The sequence below is a fragment of the Apis florea genome, unplaced genomic scaffold, assembly GCF_048593485.1.
Source record: "Apis florea isolate Af1SG1 unplaced genomic scaffold, ASM4859348v1 contig_2350_pilon, whole genome shotgun sequence".
Lineage (NCBI taxonomy): Eukaryota > Metazoa > Arthropoda > Insecta > Hymenoptera > Apidae > Apis > Apis florea.
Window position 1 is genome coordinate 945,402 of NW_028256565.1, and position 16,917 is coordinate 962,318.

At 35.3% G+C, this 16,917-nt stretch overlaps 1 protein-coding gene across 1 annotated transcript in view; it reads left to right on the top strand.

Moving 5' to 3' along the window:
- The window catches only part of dally (division abnormally delayed protein), a 90,400-nt gene extending 81,971 nt beyond the window's left edge, over positions 1-8,429 (top strand). Inside the window, exons 6-8 of the mRNA XM_003696322.4 lie at positions 5,432-5,576; positions 6,175-6,379; positions 6,637-8,429. Of these exons, the coding sequence (XP_003696370.1) occupies positions 5,432-5,576; positions 6,175-6,379; positions 6,637-6,761 (475 nt within the window). The 3' untranslated portion in view covers positions 6,762-8,429. The remainder of the gene's footprint in view (positions 1-5,431; positions 5,577-6,174; positions 6,380-6,636) is intronic.
- Positions 8,430-16,917: the final 8,488 nt, after the last annotated feature.

A 16,917-nucleotide genomic window follows, 5' to 3' on the forward strand; every position in this document is an offset into this window, starting at 1 on the left:
GTTGATTTGTGTATTTCGAGCTAATAGAATTTTATCATGAAGAATTATCAAAATCGAATAATTAAATGTTGAATTAAAGCTTGTTCAATGGAATGATTTAATCCAAATCTTGTGTTAACTTACCAAACGATAATTATAATTTATGCCTTAATTTGACCTCGTTTAAAAACTTGTATATTAATTTTGTTCGAAACTTTTGTATGAAACGAAATTGTTAAAACGAAAAGGAATCTTTTCGCAGGGAATATGAAATAACGCGTAATTTACCAATGTTACGAGTTATATTCGTTATTTCTTCAACGGGGATGGAAAGGTTGAAGTCGAAAAATGCAGTTGAATTATGCATTTCGATAAACCAATTATTCGTTTCGCATTCCTCTAAAGAAGGAAACAAGTTTAATACAAGTTGCAAATAAGAAGATAAGACTTTACCGTCGGGTAAAGTGTAGGGAAAAGTATGTGGAACTTGGCAACAAACAGCATGTAAATTTAAAGAGAGCTTTATCAAACTTCTGAAAGTAGTTTGCTTGTGTATATCACAAGGACAGAGATCGCATGTATCGTTTGGGTGCACACCGATCAATTTTAATATAATTTTCCAAGTACCACAATCTGGCGCTCGTTTGAAGCGACAAACGAGATAGGAACGTGGAACGTTCGATCGCTAATTAAATATGAATTTCATCTATATTTCATTTTCCCCTCCGTGAATTTTAATTCAACGTGTAATGAACGTTAAATAAACGCGAAATCGAGCGGATAAAATGGTGGAGAATTTCTATAGTTATAGAGATTCGCATAAATGATTTCAAGTAAGACAGATTTAGTATTTCGAATAGCATTTCGGTAATTAATACGATGAAACATTGAAATCGATTTCGTCGATAGAACCGTGTGTCGCCGAATTCGTATCGTTATCTCGATATTTGTCGAATTATACGAATTGGCATCGTGTACGATCGTAACGTACAAACAATTTTATTAAATCGAACTTTCCATAACCTGGATTAACCTTTCTCTAAATTTATATTTATCGATGAATATTCTCGAATAACATGAAAAGAAATTAATATAATTCATCATAAATGAAAAAAAGCCTCGTATATCTTTACTTTAGACGCTTTATCGACAATGACGTTACTTATTACATAGTAAGTAATAGAAGAATAATTTGAATATTCAAAATCGTAAAAATTATTTTCATTTTCATAAAGTTAGGTTAGGATAATCATCCAAGTTAGAAGCTGAAATATTTTCGAAACTATTTCTAACTTATTTGTATACTCGAATACAAAATTATATCTATAAATCAATCAAATTATCGTTATCATTAATCGTAATTAGCCTATTGATGAGAAATAAAAAAATTTTTGTATTACATCGATACGTTAGAATTCTCTAGATTCTATCCTACGTTACACATTTAGATATAGATCGTTGCTCTGGATTAGTATATGTGACAAATACCACGGTAGAAAGAAAAATGCGTGTGAAAATAGGCGTTCCTTTCACATTCATTAACCAATCAGAGAGAGACTTCTTTTCACCAGTGAAGTATACTATAGATTGTACCATATGAAGTTGCCACTTTCAGAATAAATCGACACAATCGACTGCGACTTGTAAACTCTACTTAATCTATATTTTGCTTAGCATATTTTGACGTTATCCTCTTACATTTCTTTTGTGTAATAAATTCTTTTTTGTATTAGTTTAACTGTTTTGTAAGAAGTGAACGAATTTAGAATATCATTTCTGTATGAGTTTAAACTGGCTCACAACGCAATCGAAGCATATCGAAATATTAGGTTAGCTTTTGGAGAAAATTCTATCGATAAGAGGAATTGTTTGGTAGTGGTTTCAAAAATTCAACATTCTATTGCCAAGAAATCGATTAAGAAACAAATCGCATTAATCAATAGAGATGGATCTATTCTTCTGCATTTGTTTCGCTATTTACATTTATTTTTAAAAAATAAAATATTCGACATTCGAGAAGCTATAACAGCATTCGAAGAATTTCTTCGCGCTAAAACTACAAAATTTTTTAAAAATAAAATACATCAATTTCTATCTAGTTTCGAAAATATATCGTTTTTCTTCCGATTAAGAAAAACCGCAATTTTATTTGATGCGATTTATATATATTTTCTCTTCGCGTTATTCGAGAATATTCATTAATAAACAAATTCCAGGGAGAAAAGTTAATCCACGTTATGGAAAGTTCGCCGGTACTTCTTTTTCGACGCTTGACGTGTTTTTAAACATTTCGTTTGTACGATTGATTGTACAAAGTGTTCTCTCGTTGCGTATCCAGACGCAAGGAAAAATCTCGACATCGGGTCCCCTCGATATCTCAAAAGACTCGGTTAAATCTCGTCGGAAAGAGATAACCGGTTATTTCTTTTTCCTTTTCTTTGTTATTCAACCATGCGTCGAGATGGGCGATTCTGCTCGCTAATTAAGTCAATCTTCGCGTATCTGGAGGATCCTCGGCTATTCTCGTAGCCGTGTTAAACGCGATCCGCCTCTCAAAGTCTGTCATGTCCGCTCTCTGTGTCGGTTCCGGGTTCGGTGAGCATCCGCCCCCACCCTTTGTCCCCGCTGCTTTCCTATTATTTTCCTTTTCCTCCTCCTCGTGTCAATTCCAGTTGAACGGCCGTCGTGTTCACCATCCTATCCATCCGAGCTTCGCCATTTCCCTCACCCTCTCTTCTCTTTTTCTCTCTCTCTGTTTCTCCTCGATTTCGGTGTACGTCGACGCGAAGGCAGAGGGACACACATCGGCCTCGGTGGCGATCTCTCGCGTTCTTTCGCTCGTTAACGAGCATAATTCGCTTCCGATGCAATTTCCAGAAACGGGGACGAACGAGAGAAGGGAAGTAAAAACTGGTTCGAAATCTTCTTTCATTTTCTCCGATATGTGCGATTCGCAAAAATTGTCTCTACCTCGCGATCTTTTTCGAGAAATTTCTCCCAGGAAATCGGTAGCGTTGAAGGGATACCCTGCCAAAGCTATGATTAATTTAGACGAATAATCGATATTTTAGATTTGTAAAAGTATTTTTACGCGGTATTTTTGCGGATCATGTCCATGAATGTTGGTGGCGAATTACGAGAATCATTTTATATTGGAATTTTCAAAATTGAAAAACAAACGAGGTGTGTACACGGATGTAAAAAACGAAACGAGTGTAAGACAGATGCAAAGTTGAAGCAAAGTGAAGAAGAAGCGTATTTGGTGCGTCATGTGTATGCGTGAATAACCGGCATTGAGAAGAAGTTGCAGCTGCGATGCTCGTTCATAAAATGTTGGTTTGTTCGTCACCTTTGATCTTATCCTCGACCGAATTATTTTCTCGAGGCGCGAAAGAGAAAAGATATTTGGAAAATATTAAAGAGGCGCGATCAAAGAGCGAACCAAGTGTTTGTTAACCGTAGCGGATCGTTGTTTGCGCGGTAATTCGATATTATTCGAGCATTATCGTTACAAAATGGACGGATAAACAAATGCAAATGAGAGCGAGCCGCTAATGAGGCGTGCAAGGTTAATCAAATTTCTTGTTCGAGTTGCGCGATCGATCATCGACTCTATATTAATTTGCACGCGTGTTGCGCGAGAGGGGAACCGAGTCGATCGATCAAAATGTCGCCACAAGCTTTCTTTGCTCCTCGGGAGCACGTGGAGAAGGAAAAAGAGAAGGGAAGAATCGAAGAAAAATCGACACTTGAAGTGAGCGCATTTCGTTTCGAATTATCTGTCTCGATCGCTGTATTTAAAATAATCTTGGTGAAGAATAGAAGGAGGAATGAAAAGAGAAGCGTGTGATGGTTTTTAATGAGATGGCGCGCGGAATGCCTCCTGCAGGAGGCGAGAATAACTAACGCAAATAGAAACGATACCTTCTGTCTCGCGCGAGTCGACAATATCGACAAATATCAGTGAATTTCCGTTTTTTCACGCGTTCCAATCCCGTGTAAATTGTGTAACTTGTTGCTTGCCAACTTCGAACGTTCCGTGGTTAATTAATCGCTTCCTTATTTACCGACGGAGTTAGACGACTCGGTTGTTGCCGATAAAGCGTTCGAGAAATTTTAAGGTTTATGCTTCGTTGAAAAATCGGTCGGAGAATTATTGTTCGATGGGAAAAATATGGGATCGATGCAAGACCCCTTTCGATCGAAACAATAATTTATCGCGTATTAGCGATATGGAAAGCGAAACGAAGAGAGATAATGGAGATTGTAATTGTAATCTAGATATCAATTCGCGAAATCACGTTTATATTTGCATCTGTTACAGAGTTCGTATAACGTACTATTATAATTGTAAATTATACGACGATAATCGATTACGGGCCAATTTGAGATTAATTTTGCTAATATTGGCTCTGCCCAATTATCATCGTATTTCTGATTCGATGTAACCCTCGTTGTGCGGTCGACTATTATTTAACGATTATCTTTGGTTAAATATTATTCTGTACATTTATAAGGCAGAAAATTGATTGTAAAAGCGTTGGCAGCCGAGATATTTCTTTTTTCTGCAATTCTTTCGACCGATTCAATCGATATTATTCGCGAAAATCATCGAACGAAACAGAATAAATTTCCTTAATTTAATCAACATCTCTGTATTTGCGAAACTCGTTGATCGAGCGTGTAACAAACGTCCATTAATGTCACGACGCAAGTCATATAAATCGTATTTATGCCACGGATGAATTAATTCGCTTCGTTCGATACCTCGATTTTTAATTTTGCATTCGAATTTGTCAAATCTCCTTATCGTTTCTTCGCATTTTTTTTTTTTTTAAACAGTTTGCTTAAAATTTCAAAAACTTTTGATAACTATAGATGTCTAGAATTGGAAAAAAAAAAACTCCTCCTCCTCGTCTTAATCTCTAATCGTTGCAAGTTAATTTTCCATTGTCTTGCCAACGAGCCTCCCAAGCTACAACTAATTGGAAGTTTAATTTAATTACTTCTATATCGAGGCTCGCATAAGCGCCTCGACCAATCCGACTATCGTTACACCTCTTAACCGAAGATAAAAACAAGAATTTCGGTGAAGGAGTGGTTAATTAGCGGCGAGAATAATTTTTTAAAAAAAAACTTTGCGTTTATTTAGAGAAAATAATGGTTCTCGATTTATTCTTCTTTTTAACTCTCACGTTACGGAACGTTATAATTTTTCTCGATGCAACTATTATTATTTACGTTTTGCAAAAAAATATTGCAACGATTCAAAGGCTTGATTCTCTTTACTTTTCAAGTAGCTATTATAATTTTTGACGTTTTTTCGACGTATAACTTCAATTCAAATCTCCGATTATTACCACGTTTTGATACGATAAATGATTGAATTTAAATTTTAAATTTTAATCACTGATTCGCATACATCTCTTTTTTCTCTCGTTCTTTCACGAAGATACACGAAGACAGTGGCGGACTCGAGTTTGACGGCGCAGAGGTACAACCCGGAGTTCACCGTGACGACGATGTCGCCGACGACGGCTTCCTACGGCAACGCGAACACCAGCGTGCTCATTGACCAATTGAGGCACATTAATCAGGTGAGTTCCATGCCCAACTGTAATTTGTTCCTCGGCTCAGCCTTGGCTGACCGTGTTTCAATTCTCTCTCGTTCACATCCTGTTTTCCACTTGTGCTCGAATCGGGGAGACACGATCGCCGTGTCTCTTCAAATTGATCGAAACGTTTATTATCCAGATGCTTGAACCGGGTCGAGAATCGGACTTATCTTCATGCTCGAGAAATTTTCAAAATTAGATTTGTTTTTCGTATTACATTTCGCACGAATTAGTCATCAATTGATCCTTCTTCCTTTACACCAACTACACCACAATAGCATAATGTACATCGTATAATTACGAACCGTAACAGGCCATTCCTCGCCACTTTAGCTTCGCGTAATCTTGCGATTAAACGCGAATATCGCTTTAAGCAAAATGCGGTGTTTAATCCTCGCGCAATCCGCATGTACCTTCCGGGCACAGACAACAACGTCGAGCGTTGCGGTTCAGACGCGTTCAAAACATTAACACGTTAAACTCGACGAGGATTAACGATCTGGAAACAACCGACGCGCGCAAAAATCGTCGCCGAACTTTCGAGAAGTTACCGTTGAAACCGTCCGTTCTCCCTCCACAGATATTACAGTCTCAGTTGGCGTCCGCGCCCGACAGCGGAACGTTGCTCGGCGACGAGGCTTTGGATGGTTCTGGAAGCGGCGATCGGCCTATATGGAGGAAGAAAGGGAAAGACGAGGACATCGATAATGATGACGAGGACGTGCGCGGTTACGAGCACGACGACGAGGAGGCGTCCGGATCCGGAATGGGACCCACTACACCCGGTAAAAACGATTCGAAATTTCCAAAAATTTGTGCTTCCTTTTTTTTTTTTTTTTTTTTTTTTTAAGAATGCAAGACGATCGTCGAAATATATGATTTATCTTGTTTTAATTGTTTCATCAAGTGTGTTGAATTCAAAAGTACAATTCAAAAGAATCAAAAATCTCTTTTCAATTATACTTGTGAATTATACTTGCGTTTTATTATTATTTCGAGAACAATTTTTATGAGAGAAAATATTATTATACGTTAATTACAGATCCGATGGTGAAGACGAATCACGAGAATCCAGTGACGGCCGGCGCTGGATCGAGCGTCGTCCTGTTCTCGTCCATCGCCGTTTCGATGGCGATTGGCTGTTGTGCACCGTTGTTGATTGCTTAAAAGTTGCGGAGCGTAAAGACGTGGAAAGAAGGGAACGATTCGTTTCTCGACTCGTAGCCGCGATCTAGAATAACACGTAGAGAAAGAGAGAGAGAGAGAGAGAGAGAGAGATTTGGTGTGCCCGCGTCGGGGAATGACAGGATGATCCTACTCGACACGGGGGGGGATGGATCGATCCGAATCTTTACGAAATCTGCTTTATAGTTTATATATCGTGCCGCCTGACCGGGACAATGCGAGCTGCAAGCAAAACTATATAGTCCTGGAACTATATAATAACGGGGGATTAATCTGTTTCGTCGTTCGTGACTCGAAGAATCGAATGCGTGCTCGATCGATCGATCGAACGAACGAACGAACGAACCAAGACTGTGTTTTTTTATTCCAAGTTTGAGAGGGAGAGAGAGAAAGAGAGAGTGAGAGTGACATCCATTTTTGGACGATCGAGCATACGACGAAGATATTTTTTTCCCAGAGGAAGGATCGTTCCACGCATAGAGGGGAGGAAAAAAAAAAAAACCTATGCTGTGCTACTAGGGCCTTAGTAGTAGTAGCAGCAGCAGCAGCAGCAGCAGCCTAACGTGGTGTTGAATGAATAGCCGGATGCGAAAATGCACGATGGATCGCGTCCTGTGTGTTCGAACGATCGAGAATGAAAAATTGGGGAAAAGAAGGACTCGAAGGAACAATGGGAGACGTCGCCCGTCTTTTCGCTTGCGAAGTGAAGGATACGGAAGAAAAGAATTGTAATTTAAGTGTGAAGCGAAAAAATTCTGTGTCCGGGGGGAATTGAAAAAAAAATTCGTTCGAGAGTGCCGAAATGCGAAAAATACACGCGAAGATTATTATATCCATATATATATACACACACATGTTTTACGATGGCCATCCTCGACGAGAAAATTATTATTATTATTATTATTATTATTATAATTATAATTATTATTATTATTATTATTATTACGCTGCGCTATTTTGTTTCTCGCGGCGAGAAGGAACAACAGTTGAGCCGTTTTGTACTAAATTGGAGGGGATAATCCACGCACAAGGGACACTAACGGCCTGTGGAAAATCGGATTTCAAAAACGGAGAGGAAGGAAAGGTGGAAAAAAGAAGATAGTAATTTTACGATAGACAGAGAGAGAGGGAGAGAGAGAAAGAGAGAGAGATTAATTACTTTGTTTACTTTTTATTTATGCGATAATATCATAGTGAAAATCATGTTTAAAAAAAAAAGCTAATCGAGCGAAACACGAGTTAAATATAAACGTACGTTTATATCGCATAATTCTACAATTATACGAGAAAATTATATTCAACAGAGAGAGACAGAGAGATTACGAAAGACACACACACGGAGACGAGAATCTGGAAAAATGTTTCTTTCTCGCCACACAACATCGAAAACGATGAAATGAAAATGACAAAAGCGATATTTATACTATATTATACTATACTATACGAAACAGGATCAAAGATATATCCTTTCCTTTCTGAAAGTATGACGATTCTAATAACAACAGCAGCAGCAGCAGCAACGAACAGCAATAATAAGTAAACGCCGCGAAGAGATTTCTCGCTTTTAGCGCGATTCCAAGTGTATGGTTTCGCGACGAGCGAAGCCTTAAAAAAAAAAAAAAGAAAAAGAAAAAGAAAAAAAAAAAACAACCGTGACTTCGATCCTTGTGCCTCGCATTTTGCACTGTTCTTCGTCACGCACGAATTGCCTCTCGTTCGCGGCGACGCTTTTTTTTGTCGCCGATGCCGATACACGAACTATAACGACGAGTTTAAAATTATTCTCGTCCAGTGATATCGCGTGTGCATGCCATATAACGAAGCTAACTGCCAAAATGCCAGTTACGCGACCAAAGGTGTGTTTTCTTCTCGCTTCGAACGAGGTCGCCACTCGACTTTCGGAGATATATATGTATAATATACGATCGAAATGCCTTCTTTCGCTCTCGATCGCATCCAACCAATCGTTATATCGTCCAAGGATAGTTTTCACGCGAAAGGGAGTATGGATTCGTGAATTTTTTTTTTTTTTTTTTTTTTTTTTTTTTTAATACGTTGTGAACGATTCGATCGGATGAAATTTGTGTATGCGAGATTGGATGGTTCGAGCGAATCAAGGACTCGTTCTTGGACGTCTAATCGTTGAAAGGTATGATACGGTGATTCGAATTCAAATTCCTGGGAAACTTTGGGTTTCTCGTATTCGACGTAACGATAAAGGCGATCGATTCGATGGTAATACTACTACTCGAGAAAGCGAAGAGGTTAGGTTACGTTTGTATCGAAAGGTGTTGTATACGTGCCATAATAATTTTTTATCGTGTCATCTTTTTATTGATCATTGATCAACCTTTTTTTTTCCCCTCTCTCTCGAAATTTCGTTCAATACCTTGCTTGGTATTTAGTAGATGTTTTCAAGTGCCAAAAAAAAAAAAAAAAAAATCGCGTCAACGCTTTAGACGTCTAAGCTTCGAAGCGAACTTAGATTTTGGCGGTTTGCTTTTCGATATTAAAAAGAAAGAAAGAAGAAACGATTTACGGCGAGCGTCGAGAAAGTATTCGTGCGTCAATTAATTGCAAAGTGAGTTTGTCGAATGTATAATTTTTAATATTTTTTTTTAAAATTATCGCGTTTCGATATTCGCCTTCCCCCCCCCCTTTTTCTTTCGCGTTTTTTTTTTTTTTTTATAATAAACGTGTTTCACGCGCGATTAATTATTGCACGAATTTTTCTTGGCTTGCGTGCTGCGTGCTAAGAGTGTAGCGCGTAACAAAGTGTGTAGGAAGGTGGAACGGAGACGGGAATCTGTCGGTGTAAAATGCGTGTCTCTCGTATGCGCCCGACTCTCGTATACCGGCCGCACTGATTTTGTACATTTGATTTCTCGGATCTTTGAGGGTTAGTGCCTTTCTCCAATATCCCCGGCCGTGATGTCGTGTCATCATCTCACGCCCGACAGAAGGAAACAAGAAGAGAGCCAAATCGTCGATATAGATATAAAAAAAAAAAAAAAAAAAAAAAAGAAAAAAAATAAACTGTACAGGGCATTTCATTCTTCACCGAGAAGAAAGAGCGACCTGTGTGAACGCTGTGCGAGCTACCTTCTTCTTTCCCTCCTTTTCCCCTAACTTTTCTAACGCCTCTCTCGTTGAAAATAGAAACTAGAATTAACTCGAATCCTCGTGGCGATCCATTTAAACATTTTTGAAATTTCTAAAAGGGATAATAATAATAATAATAATAATAATAATACTAATAATAATACTAATAATAATAATAATAATAATAATAATAATCTTAATCGAGTGAAGATGTCGAGTCGAGTTGTTTAATCTTGGACAAGGTCCGGACTGTAAAATTTCTTTTTAAACAAGCAGACTCTTTTTTTCTTACTTAATTAATTGAAATTAAAATTATAAACCGCGCCCTCTAGAGAAACTAGTCCATCAAGGGCGAATAAAATTAGTGACGATTTTTATCGATCCTCTTTCAACAAGATCGTCCCTTATTTTTTTCTTTTTTTTTTTTTTTTTTTCGATATCAAATACGATCGTTGATTCGACGAATCGGCTGGCTGGTATCCGATTTCGTCTCTTTTTAAGGCATTTATAATTATACATATACATATATATAGAAAACAACAATCGATATTATCGTTCCACGAGTAATTTCGTTCTCTGCCAATTTCGATGCGACGATATAAGTAAATTTGAAAAAAAAAAAAAAAAAAAAAAATTCTTTTATCTTACGTACGAAACGTAAATTTTTCCATTCGTTCGGAAAAAATAAATATAATATAAATATATATAAAAATCGTAACGATTTTATCTAATGATATCGTGACAAAACTGCCGAGATATACATATATTCGATCATTATTCTTATCCTCGAGAGGTCGCATGCAACGCTTAGAGAGAGAAAAAAAAAAAAAAAATACGCGTTCATCGTTTTTCGTACAATCGTTGTAATTGGAAATTGCGGTTAAGGAATAAATCCACTACGATCGAACATTTTCAAATCGAGAGACGGAGAGAGAGAGAGAGAGAGAGAGAGAGAGAGAGAGAGAGAGAGACGGAGAGAGACGGAGAGAGACGAGAGAGAGACGGAGAGAGAGGGAGAGAGAGAGAGAGAGAGAGAGAGAGAGAGAGAGAGAGAGAGAGAGAGAGAGAGAGAGAGAGAGAGAGAGAGAGAGAGAGAGAGAGAGAGAGAGAGAGAGAGAGAGAGAGAGAGAGAGAGAGAGAGAGAGAGAGAGAGAGAGAGAGAGAGAGAGAGAGAGAGAGAGAGAGACTCGCACGAAAATCCAGAAAGCCAAAAGTGAAATTTAACCGCGGGATGTTGATTGTTAAGAAGAAAAAAAAAAAAAAAATTCAACATTGTAAATTGTTCCCTTTGTCGGGCGGATTCTTCGGAGAGCGAGAAAAAAACGAGAGAGAGAGAGAAAAATTATTGAATTATCGCCCTTGAAAGGAAAAAGAAGAGAAAAAAAAAAAAAAAATTTCGCGTCGAATCGCGAATTACGAACGACGACCTCCCCCCTCCCCCCTCCCCTCCCTTTTGATCGCGAATGATATTAATTTATAGTCCCCTCCCTGCCTCCCCCATTTTAAAAATGTCGAACAACGCCTCGCTCCCGTGAATTGTGTGCAGTCGTTTTTTTTTTTTAACAGACAGACAGACAGACAAACACACACACACACACACACACACATATACGCACAGGCGAAGAAGGAAAGTGGCCTTACATTCGATTCCTTCGATTCTGTGTTGCTCCTGCTTTTCAATTTATCGAAACACTCGTTGACACTTTACGAAGGAAGGAAGGAAGAAAGAAAGAAAGAAAGAAATAAACAAACAAAATCGATCATCTATTTATAATGCTCTTTGTTATACATGTTTTTGTGGTGCTACACTGAGAGAATGAAAGATAAAAAAAAAAAAAAATAAAAAAAAAACATAAAAAGAAGAAGAAAGAAATGGCGATTAAATAAAAGTGATATATTTAAAGCGAAACAGAAACTGTTGTGTTGATGCTTCGAACACGTCGATTCGCGCGTCGATTAAATTCGAAAAAAAAAAAAAAAAAAAAATTCGTCCCTCGGAAACGGGTACACGGTTGGAATCAAACGAACAGCTGGTGGATCATCGAATAAACTTATTGTGCGCCCGTTTAAATTGGCTCGTTGAACGTTTGAATGGCGAATTTAATTAAAAGCGATACAACCGTTAACCGTCTAACCGAGCATCTAACCGTCTTCCTGCCGCTTGGATATAACATCGAGTAGAAAGATGCGAGGGAAGTGGATATCATTAAAGAAGAAACGCGAAAAATCCGATACTCGATAGACCAATTTTTGAATTTCAATCAATTCGATTAACGCCCTGTAACGTTTTTAAGTAACTCTGGAATCGCGTGAATCGCGCGAATTTAAACGCCTAATTCAATGTTTCTCGTGTTACGTTAATCACGGCGCAACTGTGCAATCGTGTATCGTTTGCGTAAGAGTAGAACGGAAAAAAAAAAAAAAGAAAGAAGGAAAAAAGTTTGAAACACACGCGTATACGAGATATACACAAAAGTGAAGAGCGGGATTAAAAATATAATTGGTCGTGAAAAAAAGAAAATTTGCATTAAATTGTACAATGTAATTTACGTTGGTACGCGTGTTTGAAAACATTAATGAATTTTGCTCGAGAATAGAACTTGATTAATCGAAACGAATTTGCGCGACCGACAATTTATTAAGTGGAAAAAGTACATTTGGTTGGGAAACGATCGATCGGATCCCTACTACGAATGGATCAATTGCCATTTTTTTTCCCCCTTTTTTCGTATTTTAATAAAACCGATCGTAATTAATTAATGCGAGTCGATCAGGTTGAATAGCTAACAGGATCTATCGGATCTATCTATTTTTTTCCTTTTTTTCGAACAGGAAAGAAAAATGAAAGCATGGAAGATTATCAAGTTATCGATACGGATCGATATATATCGAGAAGCACGATCCAAATTTTTTGTTTATTTATTTCGATATTTCGATATTTGTGGGATACGATCGTATGGTAAGGACAAATGTCGCGGAGATTTGTTTAAATTTGAAAAATTTAATTTCATCGCGGTTACTCTTAATTATACGATGAAATTTACGATATGGTATTATGCGAGACATTTATCGATGCTGCCCGATTAAAACGTTGTTATCAGATTACCACGTTCAACATTCCACGCGGAATCCACGTGTACGCGAATTCATTAAAAATGATTCGTGAAAATTCGTAATACCACCTCTTAGAGGTTATATTTCCAGTTTTCCGGGGCGGAGAGGGGAGAGAAAAACTCTTGTTTCGCAATAACGTTTTAATGGAACATTTACATCGTCGAAATGTCCGCAAAGTGATTAAACGCGAGTCGATAAAATTTGAAAAGTTATTACATCGCGTTTCGCGTGTTGACAAGCGCCAGCTTGTCATACGTCAACGAAGGAATTTTAATTGAAATCTGTTTAATATTTTTTTAATAATTAAGTTCCTAGATTTACAGTTGTCGTTAATTTGATTGAGATAAGATATTTAACTTTTTTTTTTTTTTTTTTTGTGTGTGTGTTACATATTAATGCGAAATTATCGTGCGAATTAATAAATCGAAAAAATTAATTTGCAAAAAATGAATCGAACGAATATACGATATGTAAAAAGAATTCGAATAAGAAAATTGTTTTCAAATTATTATCCGGAAGCAGAAAACGATCGTGGAGATACTAATAAGTTCGAAATTATCTTGTAATATTATCGTATTTCGACGGAGTCGTACTTTTTCTTAAATATATTGTATAAAAAAAAAAAAAAATTAAATTATTCGCAATACTTTTATTGTTATAGTTAAATTTTAAACGTCCTTGTAAAAATAAATTAAATATAACATAATGTAATTGATTATATAAAATCTTTTAATGCAATATATTCGATTGTTACACTTTTATTGAACGCATTGAATTGTTAACTTTCCATTTTTTAAAAATAATCTATATATTATACAATTGTATCCGTTATAAAAATTTATCCAGAAATATTTTAATAAAATATTCTGCACAATATTTGAATAAAAATAACATATCGAACAATCGTAAAGGAATAATTTATAAGTAAATTAAATAAGAAGAAAGGATTACGAGAAAAAAAGATAATGCAGCGACTAACGATCTATCCACCAATTACGATACATTAAATGTATAAAAATATTTATTATTAACACGTTAATCCAAAAACAGATAACTGCCTTATCCACGTAATATTAAATACAACATATTATTAATCATCTTTATAAACATTATGATTTATATGTATAAAGAGAGATCGATATTAAATATCTATATTTAATTTTCTCGAAATCAAACGATATAAAAATTTCAAAATTTCACTTGATGTTATTCTATCATTCGGCACGAATAATTCAATTATTAACAAGATTTAAAATCTATTTATAGAAATTTAAAATGCAAAACAATTATCATCAAATAGATTAAATTTTTATAACTTCTTTCTAGTTATTTCTTAAATACGAATCGCGATACGTGTAACCAATGTGTTCGTAACAAATAAAAGAAAAGTAAAACAATTTTCTTCATTGGCTTAAAATTTCGGAAAATTCAGATTTGAATGTTGAAATATCGATTAAAATTGTGATCTTACAATTGATACAATTCATATATAACGCAATTTTCCCCTACTTTTTTCACGCATAGACGTAATAAATCATGCAACTAGGGAACAGTCTGGACTCTTTCCAACGATTACCAATGAACATGGCGAAAGGAAGGAAAGAAAAAAAAAAGGGAGAGAAAAGGAGACGTATATGAACGAGTAAGAGTGAGAATGAAGGAGCTTGGGGAGCTTGTATATAGTGAATGCGTGCAGTATTTATGTGTTATACATTTAATATACATATATATATATATATAAATATTAATATTGTTAAGACTAAGAAAAAAAAATGTAACAACAGTGGAGAAAGTAATACATTGTCTATGAATTAATTAATAATCGTAACGTGATAGTCACGATTTAATTTCCCGTACAAAAAATGTTGCCATATAATATACTTGTTAGGAGACACTTCAATCGACCTTGTCTCGTCTTAATTTTAAAAAACTAAGCTAGAAAGCAATAAATTTTAATTGCCAATAAAACAATTGTGTTTGGAAAAAATACCTGAATGCAATTAAATTATATATAAATAAATAAAAATAAAATAATAAAATCGTCCAATAGAGTAAATAAGGTAGACTAAAAATCACTCGAAATATCATATCGTCAAATTTAATAATCCATAGCCTCCTAATTTGCAATTAAAATTGAACTTCGATACAAATGTAATTTTCGTTCATTTACGTTTCTTTAATGACACGAATGTTATATTATAAAGGATTATAATTGAATTGCCTCTTAACATTGACACAGTACGAAACAAGCAACATGAAAACGAAAACGAAAACGAACACATCAGCGTTACTATTCGTCCCCTAGTTCGTGCCAATTTTTTCACAATGGAACTCGAAACTCGCTTCGCTAATCGCAATATTTTCCGACGCAACTATCGATACTGATCTCATGGCCGAATTCGTTCCGACTTGTGCTTTCTATATATACATACATACACGAAACTAAAAGTCGGTCCGCTTCCATCCTTCGCGCGCCACCAACAATTTTCCCATTCTTTGAACGATTTATATCGCTTAAACTCCTCGCAACGAAACAACAGTCGAGTCGATTCCACGATTACGATGATCCTAGAGAAAAGTGAAACGAAAATTTCGACCGGAGGAAGTGCCGAGGAAATTGAAAATGATCGATTCGAGCAATGGCGTCATCGAGCATCGATGAATTCGATACAACGAATTCATAAAGTGTTTTGTTCAACGTCGAAAGGATTTCGAACGTTTTGTTTCCTCGCGTCTGTACATACATGTACATGAATGGACAATAATAATGAAACAAAGTTGAAAGCTAGATAGCTCTGTTCGTATGCGTGTGTACGCGTGTGTGCGTGTATGTAGTTGATCGATTTGACGAGAATTTCGGGAAATACTCGTAATAATACTGTAATGAAAAGTTCACTTTCATGGCACGCGTTAGAACAGCTTGTTCCAATTTCATAATTGTTAAATTGTTTTTTTCTCATTTTGTTTATTATCGAACCTACGCATTTAAAAATCTCGTTTAAAGATAATTGATATACTGATCGCCGGTTTTCAAGCTTAAAAATAAAAAAATAAATAAATTCGTTTAAATATTGCATTTCTTAACGCGACCATAATAGTTCGTTTAAACGGATCAACTTTCTTGTGAAATGATTAAATGAGGAATTACAAAAAATACTATTGAAAGAAATATCTTATTTCGTAGACTCAGATAAAATATATATTTATATTGATGTATTTTTATTCGTTTGTTGCGAACTATTCTGTTTAAATATTCTGTACATGTCCTGTAAAAGATTAAAACTTATGTTCTTAGTGAAAGATTACATAATTAGGTTACAAAATTAACGCATGCTGCTTCATTTTTTCGTTATTTTTATAATCAATAAATCGAATTAACTGCATTATATTTTTGATTATTTTCGATCTCTTCCTACTAATGCATTATAAACATTAATATATTTTTAATGAAATTGAATCGGTTTTAAATTTATATAATATATTGTTGTATCGATAGATTTATTTATCAATAATTAATTCTCTTTTTTTTTTTGTCTGTCAAAGATTTATCAAGAAATTAGAGTATTTAATTATTAAAATTAAATGCATAATATTTAATATTTTAATATCTTTCAAATCTGCAATATCATACAACTTAATGACGAAAATTTTATTTTAATTATTGTCAATATCAATAGCGAAAAATTTTTCCATTTATTTTCGATTGTCGTTAATTTTTACGAACATTATATATTATTTATTTATCAAAGTAAATATTACAAGGTAATAAATATAATTTATTTTTATCGTAATTTATAATAAAATTTGTAATTTGGACTTTATATTATTATTTATTTTATGTGACATCAAAAAAAGAAAAAATAGAATATCCATATTATGAAAGATTTATTTTTATCAATAGAAGAGAATACATCGACAAGTG